This window comes from Pagrus pagrus, assembly GCF_965226575.1.
Source record: "Pagrus pagrus genome assembly, chromosome: 13".
Classification (NCBI taxonomy): Eukaryota; Metazoa; Chordata; class Actinopteri; order Spariformes; family Sparidae; genus Pagrus; species Pagrus pagrus.
The window spans coordinates 14,509,578-14,521,210 of NC_140197.1; the positions used below are offsets into that span (position 1 = coordinate 14,509,578).

General features: G+C 42.5%; 1 protein-coding gene across 1 annotated transcript; it reads right to left on the reverse strand.

Annotated features, from left to right (window-relative positions):
* Nucleotides 1-6,570: 6,570 nt before the first annotated feature.
* Nucleotides 6,571-10,593, reverse strand: nptx1l (neuronal pentraxin 1 like). The gene is made up of 5 exons (XM_084370955.1): nt 9,965-10,593; nt 9,539-9,746; nt 8,664-8,908; nt 8,394-8,573; nt 6,571-7,759 (listed from the first exon to the last, which is right to left on the reverse strand). Exons 1-5 carry the CDS (start codon nt 10,406-10,408, stop codon nt 7,538-7,540), a joined length of 1,299 nt encoding a protein of 432 aa, XP_084227081.1. The 5' UTR covers nt 10,409-10,593; the 3' UTR covers nt 6,571-7,537.
* Between the last annotated feature and the right edge of the window lie 1,040 nt (nt 10,594-11,633).

Below are 11,633 nucleotides of genomic sequence, written 5' to 3' on the forward strand. Positions count from 1 at the left end.
CACAAATTTGGAGTACTTTTCACAACCATTACAAATATGCAGTCTCTGTCATTGTATTGTTTTTTTTTTTTATAAGAATAGCAAACTAAATCTGACATAATCCAACCAAAAATGCATGCATGACTTGTAACCAATACACTGAAATCCTTTTCTATGTATTGTGGTCAGATGCAGCCCCTAAACACTGAAAAATAATCTCTTCTATCCATAATCCCAATTTCAATCTGACCTTGGGAGAAGAAAAATGCAAACGTTACCCTTCAGTGTGCAGAGGAAACAAGTAACGAGCTGCAGAGAGGGGCGCCGAGCCAAAGGAAGGAGGGCCGCCAGGAAGAGTTGGAAAGCACCATTAATCTGCTCCGCCATCTCTTAGACAAGAGAAAGTGTGGTCCAAGAAGATGTACTGACCACACAAGTTAACACTCCCAGACTCTTACTTTTGATTAATAATAACAGGCTGTTGCAACGTGTGGGTCTTTTTGTTTTTGCTGTAAATGGAGGTCCTAGACAAGCTGACAGAGGTGTGGCTCCACTTTTTAAAAAAGATAAATAAATAAATAAAGTGTACCTGATGGTTTGATCTAATTATGAGGGTATCACACTGTTCAAGCTGGAGTTTAAGACAGGGAGCTGGACGCTGATTTCGTGTTGTTCTGGTAACAGTGGAGAAGTTCCTCATTTGCACACTTAATAATCGTGTCCATCTGGGGTCCGTTAGTCCATCCAGTCCTTGTGAACAGTATACATATTATTTATTGAGCAAGAACTGTAGATTTTACTTTTCTTCTCAAGCTTTCTTCTTTGTTAGGCTTCTCTGTGTGTAGTATTTATCAGCTTAAAGGCAGGTAAGGCGATTCCCAGTTCGTCAAATACATGCTTTGTGTTTGAATTTCGGCTGCATACCGACAACCTGGGAATGATGGGAAGACCGAAAATCCAGTTAAAAATAATGTCAAGCATTGAGCACTATAGTGAATGTAGAGCCTGTTGAATTTGACATTTGAAAGCTTCAAACTGTAAAATCATCTATTTTGTAGTTGTGTTGGCCAGCCGTATGACAATAAGTCTCACTTTAACACCTGTGGCTTTAATCTTTAACAGAAACAACAATGGCAGTGTGTCTCTACACTCTTTCTGAATATCACAATATGAAAAGTACAAACAAAATCGAGTGACTATAAAGAATCCAAAATAATCTCCCCCACTGTTGCATAAACCTGCTCATCTGGCAAACACCCCAAGGAGGCATTAAAGAAACAGTAGTGAGGGTTTGTGTTTGCTTTTCCCTTGAGGAAAGACATTTTTTTTTTTTGCATGTATTTGGACTGACGCTTGTCGGGTGATACTCTGGAAGGGGAATTTCCCATGTCGGCGGGAAATCAATTATTCATTCAGTGGCATGGAGGGTTGAGCACCACCCTGACAGCTGCAGCAGTGGCTCTGAGATTAAGCACAAATACGGCTGGATGTGGGTCTCATGTATATTCTGTATCACCAGGCATGCCGAGCTCCTTTTGTCTTTCTGCCAAACAACCACAGGCCAGCCATTGGCAGCAACTGTACTCTGCCAATTAGACATGCAGTGATTACGAATGGATAAAGTGTTCATCGGCAGTACGGCCTGCCCGAGCTGAAGTGTAATGAGATTTAAGTGATGCATTAAGTTATTACTCACAGCACCTATGACATTACAATTGGATCAGGGTAGCAAAGGACAAAGTGTCAATGCAGTACTATGAAACAAAAGCCATCTGAGTATTTTGTGGGAGATGGTGGTTTGAATCCAAGCCATAACTTTGCTTTACTTAGGTAACGTAGGTACAATAGGAATGGAAGTCAGATTAGTAACATAGTGATGTTAACCAAAACCATATAATCCGAAACCTAACCGCGTATTTTCCTGACTCAACCTAACCGAGTAGTTCAGTGCCTAAACCTAACCAAACAATCGTAGGACGAAGGTCCCGTACATATGTCGCTGTTAGGCTGCAATGGTGATGTTGTTCTGGGAGCGGTGATGCGCGTCATTTTGGGAGACACTGACAATCGATCTATTCAGGCTTTTAAGTACGAGAATGTGTTTGGAAAAAAAAAAGAAAAGAAAAATATGACCTAATAAAAGCATTCTGACAGTTTGTGATGAATTTGAATGATTCTATAAAACTCTAAAATATAACCGTTTTCCTATTTGTGCAGATGATCTGTTTCCCATTAAAAATGCATTTCTCTGAACAACATTCATCAACAGATTGCCTGTGTCACCAGTATTATATTTTTCGGCAAAAGCAGCTTTTATTCAGCATCAGTAGGACAGTTAAATTTCTCACTCCCACATAGAGTTTTTGTTTGTTTTCCCATTCTCTCCTCATGAATTTTTCATCAGCGACTTGATGAGACATTTCATGTGTTTGCTTTATACGGCACAGTAAGCAGTCTTTGGGTCGGGGACATTTTCTACTGTCACACTGCTACAGTGGCTTTTTGAATACAGGTGGCAGGGTCTCTAAATAACTTATGCTCGGTTTACCCCTGCTATGTCTGTGTCGACCTGTCAGTAATCACAGCAGTTTGAATAAATTGGAAAAAATAAACTTACTGCTGGACAGTTTTCACATTAAGAGAGTTCTCTAACAAATGTAGCATTTTGCTCGTATGACATTGTCAAAAGAAGGATAAGAATCAATGCAGCGAACCCAGAGATATCATTAATTTCATCACACATTCTTCAAAATCTTGCATTTACATTACCCACAATGCAGTTCAGAGATTCAGGTGTGTTACGCTAATAGCAGCTAATGTAGCCTTCAGCTGTTAGCGTCAAGCTAGGATGAGGAGTGGGCTACAGAAGTCAGCTAAGCTAACTTTTTTTTCGAACTCAGCACCCCAGATTTTGTTGTTTTTGTTTTGAGTCCTCAAGCCTAAATGACACTGACTGTTCAGATTTAAAAAATGCATTCTTTATAAGATGGATCAATTAGGCCGATATTTTTAGCAGCGATAGCGACGTTTCTCTCTGGATCAACTATTAGATGTACTGACAGGACATTTTTTACAGATATTCATGGGTCCCTAGGGATGAATCACAGTGACTTTGTTGATCCTCTGGACTTTTCCTCTAGTGCCATTATAAGGTTTGCATGTTGCTTTTTTATTAACTATTGTATAGAGTACAGCGTAATTTGGTACGCCCATTCATGGACCCCAGAAGAGGAATTGCATTAAGTTTAACCCATGATTTTCTGTCGCAAGCTATTATCAGGTCACATTTTCCACACCTGGTACACCACCGTCCTTGTTCTGCAGGTCTCGTTGTCTCTCCAAGCCTCTGCCTTCTTTTCCCTCTTTTTCAGCTGTTCTGTGCCAGTCTCCTCATCTTTAAGCTTTCGACCAGGTGGTTGGTCACACCCACTGAACCACACCATTGGTCCCTCGTGCCATTCTCAGAAACCCAATTGGTGGTCGCCAGTGCCTGTGACAAAATCAAGCAGGTCTCCAGGTGCAGGTTGTCAGGCAATCAAGTGAGTTAAAGGGAGTGCAGACATCAAGCAGTGACAAGTGCAGACGAACCAATTTGTAACAATAAAATCATGCAATAAAACAACAAACACATGCAAATAAAAACACAGCATGCAGAAATATAAAATACTTAAAAACAGTCACTTCTGCCTTTTGACAGTTGTATGAAATAAGCTGGATATTTACCTGTGATTTAGACAGCAGTCACCACCTTGTCACTTCATTAAAATACTTCTGTGTGCACCGCATCCGCGTGTCATTTCAAGGACGCTAATGTCAACAACAAAACGTGAAAAATAAAAAACAAAACAGATGTTCACAGTATCCAGACAGAGAGTGAACTAAGAGCAGACAGGTGTGGTTGACAAAAAACACACACCATGTCTGATTAGGCTAATTTGAACTGGAGTGCATACAGACACAAACCAATTACGGTGTAGGTCAATATGCTGGCTATTATCTGGCTACGCCAAAAATATACCTGACAAGAGCCGGGGCTAGATTTAGGTCAACAGAATACAGACCTGGTTCAGCCTAATGTACTCTGTAGGTCAAAGTGTGGGTGGATGTGGTGGAGGTAGTCGATTTCTTCCTGGGCCTCCAGTGACCCCTCAGGAAGACATCCTACTGTGCATGTGTGCGTCTGTCTGTATATGTCTGTGTGGATATGTAGGTGTGCTGCTGAGTGTCTGGAAGAATTAGCAATGAAATCCAACCCCGCATGTGCCACACTAGCTGTCTGTAATGGCTGTGCGATAGGTATGAGCTGAAGTTTGTCAGGTGTCTGGGGAAAACCCTATTGATGTAAAGTCGTTCCCTTACCTCAGAGGTAGAGAATGGAAACCAATTTGCGGGACACTCGAACCGACTGCGGTAGGCCCAAACGACCTCGCTAACAATAAAGAGAGGACCTTCAGACCCTGCAACCTCTAATGCGAGCAGTGTCAGCGATGATTCATTTGCAGAGAAACGGCATAGACTGAGATGTATGACCTTAACACCAACCTTTTGTTGACAGAGAAAGCCTAGTGTTTACAATGAAAATCCATGTACTTAGGGTTCACTGGTGTCACTTTATTCCTTTGCAGACGGGATCTGTGTTTGGTTTAGTTGTCTATAGTCCTCCTGTAGAAGTTCTCTTGACCTTCACCACTTTTAGATTGAATCTTTACTAAGGGAAGATGCTGTTTTCACCTCCTCCATCCTCTCTCAATGCGGGACTGGAAGTATTTTAGTAACATGTAGAATTTCCATCTCATTCAATCACACAAGTTCAATTTTAAAGGTCACATTTATTGCATAGTTTTTCAACCATGTTGAGTCTATGTGTGTGAATTGATTAACTAGATGTGTTACTGGTGACAGAATAACCCATTTGAAATGCATTTCTTTTATGTATTTAAGAAACGCATTAAGTTTATTGAGTCTGCATTAATTTATTTTAATCAGACTTAGTTAATAAATATGTTCACATTGACTGAACATGATGGAAAACATTACATCTTATAGTGAACTTGTGTATAAAATTTAGCTTGAAAACATCTTGAGTATATGTTTATTCTAGTGACATCACACAGGGTTTTTGTGCTCATGATAAACTGATGGAAAAATTCACTGGCTTACATTAAGCTATAGAAAATTTGTACTAATTACCGTTATTCAAATGGGATTAAATATGATTTCACATATTTAACATATTATCGTGTGGCCATTTGTGTATGAAATACATGGTGAGAAGAAACCACTATGTTTTAGCATTTTAGAATATATTAAACGGTCTAACATATTTTGCTATCTAAGTGTCAAAGCTTAACTCATGTATTCATGAATTCACAAGTATTCACTGTGAATATGTTGTAGTTCTTCACCCATTTGAAACGGGTAGATGAAAAAATCAATGGTTGAGGCCAATTACGTGGCGGGTCACGTCCAGTTTTACATTGATTGGCTTAAAGCTTGGAGTTAATGTTCAGTATAGCTGTTTTACAGTAATCAAGTGTTGTTGGGTGTACTGATGCTTCCAAGAGTGCATAGCGGTCGACAAATCAAGAAAAAATTGGAAAAATTCCACATTATTTTTACTGCCTGTTGGCCGTAGGGGAGATTTTAAAGGGATTATGAGATTTATTTAGGCCTATCTGGATCCTCTCAACAGTTGATTTGAAGATTGTACACCAGAACAATTTACTGCTGTATGCATTGTGTTGATTGGACAGTAAATCAGTGTTTTGTTTACCAGCTTTTTGTTATGTCATGGCCATGTCTATTAGCCTCTCTGTTTTAAATTGATCTTATCGACTGAAAATCTTGAGGTGGCCACCAAAATGTGGGAGGGTGATTGGGGCGTTGATTGATGGTCCGACGCGGCTGGCTGGCATTTCTTAATTTCATTTTATTTTCATTACTTATTCACTGTAAATAAATATTAGCTAATGTTTAATATCAGATTAAAGCATATTATGCATACAGTAATCATTACTGAGAAGCATGTTATGCATTTGCAACTCAGGGAAAGGGGGCACTAGCCAACCAATTGGCTATTATACATCCATCTCTACCAAGACCTGAGGAGAAAATGTGGCTTGTTAGCTGCTACATGGTAAACTATGTTCACCAGCTACTCGCTAACATTGCCTGTCTGCTATTTGGTGCAGGGCAGGTAGCGCACAGTAGGCCTTTATTTTTATAACGACACTGATAAGAGCAGTGAGAAACAAAACAGTGAAGTTGTGGGCCGTAAAACCAAAACAAGTCCTAAAGTGCTAAAAAACTTTGCAGACCTGAGTGAAACCGCAGAGTTGGATGTTGATTCTCTGTAGGGTCATCATTACCACTGACCCCATTCAAATGCAAGTAATCACCTGATCCATTATTTATATAAAAACATTGATTGTAGCAGCTACAGTATATGTAATGCTCTGATTAGCACACTTACTAAGCATACTATATTTAATTGTAGCCTCAGGTGTCTGTTCGACACCACGTCATTAGATCTGTATGTCGTAAAGAGTGTGCAACATGTCAGGTGTGCTAAATAAATGTGTTTACACCTGCTTATGATTCAAGTATCACAATTTATTACAAAAACTAGAACTTTTTTTTAATCTGTCAGTGTTGCCATGCTTTAAGCATATAACAATACAGTATAAAATCTCAACCCAAAAGTAGGATAGTAAAAGCAAAGATCATAGATGCTGACGCAGCATTTACAGAAGTTAAGACATGCTGTTACTGTACAGAGAACATTCCCACTGAAGTACAAACATCTGCAAAATGCGTCATTGCCATCGATGAATTGCATTTTACAATAAACAATCTGATCCCACCTCATCCAGAGTGTTACAAGAAACACCTCTTTTGAAATTAATTTACAAGAAAAATAAACCAACAAAAGAAAAAAAAACACTCTGCAAATCATAATGAATGTGCTGAGATTTCTTTTTTCAACAGCCCAAGGCACTCAGGCTCGAATGTTGGCAATAAATACGTCATTCTTTACACAAAATCACGTCAAGCAGGTGGTGGCAGAGAAAGAATAGTGAGAGAGAAACAATGACGTCTATTTCATAACCTCTTGGAGAAAACATTCCTTTTTAAAGAAGTCCACCTTGTCCTTTTTCACAGTGAAAAATCCCTGGCAGTCGAGACAGAAAAGACATTTGAAGAAGTTCAGTCAATTTCGTTGGATTGCGGTGACATCTGTTTCGCTAAAAACTACATGACCTTCTACTGTACTGTTGATCCTGGCCTGTCACTTTTGAAGAACATCCTCTTCTGTCCGGAGCAGCAGCATCTATTCGACCGCCACAGGACGCCAAAGTGTCCATTTCCAGTGACCTGTCCCCCCACATGAGAATCTGGTAAAAATCTATCAAGTGTCCACAAATGATGTTTTCAAATATCTATAACAAATCCAGATGCTATTCACTGAAATAATCGCCTCCTGATCGTTCAAATTGGTTTACCGATGCTGGGACAAACGGAGTGGCTTCAACATTGACCTCTTCCCCTGCGGTACAGTTCAGTTGAGCTGGCGACAGGCTTCGAATGTCCACTTCGAGGCACCTCCGTAAATATCAAGGCTCGTCTCCATCCACGCGAACACGTTGCCCACTTGGGCTTTGCTGCTGCACGTCGCTAGATTGTAAATCTCCCCCACTGAAAGTTTACGATCCCAGATGTGGAAGTTCGCCAGGTCTCCGACGAAAGCTTGTGTGGCGTCGAACCCTCCTCCGAGCGTGTCCTGTGGTGAAGACAAATAGATTTAATCAAGGGTGATGTGATTTTTTTGGCCTGGGGCTGCTTCATGGAGGAGCAAAATTGCCTCTGTGGGTTGTCAGATTGTTTTTTTTTTTTACTTATTAAATTGAGTGAGGGGCATGGATCTTTATGAGACCCGGTTAAAGATCGAATCACCTCATTGAATCTATTACATTAATTAGAGTGAGGATGCATCTGAAAACTGAAAACTGATCTTTTTTATGGCACAACGAGATGGAAAGTTTACTTTTCCACCTTGCTGGCTGATGTTTAGTGATTTTTAAAGCAACACTATGTAACTTTTGAAGTAGTCATGGAGAAAAATAGTTGATTGTTGAGTCTCATTGCCAGATTGTCAAACACCAACACTTTTGGTGAATGGTTCGGGTCCAACGCCAAAGGCCCAATTTTGGTATTCGATTTTGATGGCGTACCCCGCCACTGGCTAATGTGATTGCAGAGGATGGATGAAAAGACAACAATCAACTATCTCTCTGCAAAAGTGTTGCTTTAAAGACTCCTCTGCCTCAACATCCTGTCATGTCTCTCTGAATGTGGTTCATTCTTTGCCTTCATGGATCTTAAAACCATCTGAAGCAGTCAGTGTTGGTGTTTACCTGCTCTTGCCCGAGGATCAGCAGGCCCTGTGGTTTGATGGGGTGATAGGGAGCCAGATTCTCTCCACTCCCCCTCTTGACTCCATCTTGGAAGGCTTCCCAAACACCATCCCGAGTCGTCCAGGTTACGCAGATATGATGCCACTTCCCGTCGTTGATGAGGAAAGGCAGCTTTGCAACCTAGAAGAAGAAAGAAAACGTGAGTGTTTGCTGCAGTTCACCCCCCAGAACACTTGACATTTCCCATCTGTGTGTGTGTATGAGACATACCTTGTCATTTATCAGTATCTCCATGGGGTTGTTCCCCCACTCTATGAGCACCAGCTCGTTGGCTTGACCAGGAACAGCGTAGGAGAAAGGAGTGCCCACTCCAGGGGAGGCGTTGGATTTGAGCCACATGCACACGGTGAGCGCGTACATCTCCGGCAGGCTCTTCTTCACTTTTGCGTACATGTAGTTGGTTCTCAGCGGGAACGTGAGCTGGAATTTATCCAGAGGCCTGTTTTCTCTCTGACCTGTGTGGAAGAAAACGGAAAACACTTGGCTTCAGAGGGCAGACTCATTTAATGTTTCATATGCATCGCTCCCAAACGCACACATCCGGAGGATTTACGTCGGACTTATACGTTACACAACAAATCCACAACCGTGACGCTCCAGATTTGCTTTAATCTCGCGTGATAAGTCTATCACAGGAGTAGTGGCGTTGTCAATCTTGTTTTCGCCCCCCTCCTCGCTACACATATCTAGTTTTCTTTCTTTTCTCTCTCTGAGGGGGCCCGAACCGAGAGCGCGCCGTGCGTTTTTTTTAACTTCTCAAATGGCTCAGGGAGCAGACGCAGGGATGGGTCGTTCACTGCGTGTTTGAAATGGTTTAATCTGCATGAATTAGAGCAGGAAACTGCCCCGTACAGCGGGCTGCTCCAGCTTTGAGAGGATGAGTAAAACATTAAATCGAGTGCTGAGGTCATAAAAGGCTTATGATGCCAAATTGGATGCGCAAAGAATAGTTATTTTTTTCATGTTCCTCCCTCACTGCGATCTGATATCTCCACCTGACTGATAGTAATCACTCCTCGATCCTTCCACCACACCCTCCCTGCGTGATCTCCTTTCACTTTTTTCTTTTTTTTTTTGCGCGCTACCTTTCTCCAGGTCGGTGATCCTCTGGTGGAGAGACGTGAGGGTGGACTCCACTCTCCCACGCTGCTCCGTCTCGTTGCGCAGCCCGGGCTTCCCCTCCTCGATGCTGTTCACTCGGGACAACACCTGCTTCTCCAAGTCGTCGATTTTACTTTGGAGCAGGTCTTTGAGGCTGTTCGCCTGCACCGAGTTGTTACTTCTGCTGAATTGCTGTCAGGGGGTGGGAAAAGAAGCGTTAAGATTCATGTGGAGAACGGAAATTGACTTCATATTTATGTTATTTTCTCGTGTGTGCTCACAAATGTGATTATTTAAATATGATATGACAAAAAAATCAACACAAGTGGTTGTAATTTGGTGGACAGAGCTTTGCGCAGGGTCACCCAAAGTAAAACCATCCAGCAGCAGCAGCAGCAGCAGCAGCCTACCTCCAGGTTTTCTAATCTCTGCTTCAGTGACTGTAAAGTCTGTGATAGTTGCGTCAAAGTGTCAGCGGGGCCCCTCGATACATCCCCCATTGTGTTTTTGGTCCCCGCTTCTTTCCTCCGGCCCCCGGGCCGCGCGTCCCCGGGCTCTGCGCCGCTCTGGCTCTCACAGCGAGCCAACTTTGAGGTCAGTTCCCTGATAGTCTCTTTTTGGTTCATGATGGTCTCTTTCTGCTGCAAGACCGTCTCCCGCAGCTGCATGACGGTGGTCTTCAGGTCCTCGCCCGGCACGCTGTTCTGCAAGGTGGCCGCGCAAATGTCCATATCCTTGGGCACGGACGTGCAAATGAACTGCGTCTGCCCGCCAAAGTCTTGACAGGAACTTTCCAAAAGCAGGCAGGAAAATAGAAAAAGTCTCCAACAGATTCCCTTCCTGGCGACCTGCATGTCTGTGCTGGGTTGTGGTTGACTTCTGGGTTGATGAGCCGCAGTGACTTCGCGCCCGTGTCCCCCTCCTTGTTGTTGTAATCCGTCTGTGGAGGTGCAGCCGTTTTTATACAGCGAGCCCGGTTCTGCGCAGAGCTGCTTCACTGCATCACGAGCAGAGGAGGGGAGGGAATCGCGCCGTCCCCGTTTAATCGGCTCCCGAAAGCAGCGTCACATTCAAGAGATGAAACCCATTTTGCTCTCAGGCTCCCACATGTTTAATCTTTCATCACGTCGACTATTTGTCATTTCTCGCCGTGTATTATTCATCTGGAAAACGCGCATTTGTAGGCAGCGAAGAGAGGGGTTGCTTGCGCGGCGGAGTGCCAGGAGAGCCAGCTGTGTTTGTTTTGTTTTGCGCGCACGAAAAAGTCACACACACGCGGCACACACACACATTCTCTCTCTCACACACACACACACTCTCACGCACACACAGTAGGTGGATGCAGATCAGAAGTTGCAGCACTTTGTGGTCGGCAGAGTCCCCGCAGATTCAGCACCAAGGACAGATCCGAGCTCATCACATCATCACAGAGCGCAGAGCAGCGGCTCCACCGCACATGCTGCTGCTCACCGTGGCTTCACTTTGTTTGAATATGTGATCATATTGTTCCACTCTTTATCTCAATGTTTTTGTTTGATAACTCTAAATGTAAAAGGTGTAGATTATTTTTTAGCTAAACGCACAGGTTAGTCCATACCCCCTCAACCAAACTGTGAAAACACCCCACTACAAGTAAAAGTCGGGCATTCAAAACCTTACTTAAAGGGTATTTTCAGCCAACATGAAAATTCAGTCATTATCTCCTCACCCCAATTCCGATTGAAAGTCAGGTGAAGTTTCGAAAGCCCACATATTATATCTGGAGCTTCACAGCCAAAACAGAGTTGAAGCATTTTCTTAAACAACTGAAGTAGATGGGGACTTGTTTTAAAATGTAAAAAAAAACAACTGAAAAAGAAAACAAAAAGGCTCCATACTGATTGGCCACTGTAATCCAAGTTTCTACAAGCCCTGAGATCCAGAATATCGTTTAAAAAGTGTGATTTTTATTCTTTTTGAAGCCAAAATCTTCAATGTAGCTGCTGAGCTAAAAGTGTTAGCTCGCGCTCCGTCTGAAGTGCAAGCTCGGCCGCTAGTCGAGGGTGTAAATGATGATTTTTCAAATCAGTTGGGACTCTC

Excerpts from the sequence above, each read along its gene's own strand:
- nptx1l (XM_084370955.1), bottom strand. The coding sequence starts at position 10,408 with ATGCAGGTCGCCAGGAAGGGAATCTGTTGGAGACTTTTTCTATTTTCC. Across the intron at positions 9,747-9,964 it reads AGAGATTAGAAAACCTGGAG|CAATTCAGCAGAAGTAACAA; the intron begins GTAGGCTGCTGC and ends ACCCCCTGACAG. Across the intron at positions 7,760-8,393 it reads TGATCCTCGGGCAAGAGCAG|GACACGCTCGGAGGAGGGTT; the intron begins GTAAACACCAAC and ends TCTTCACCACAG.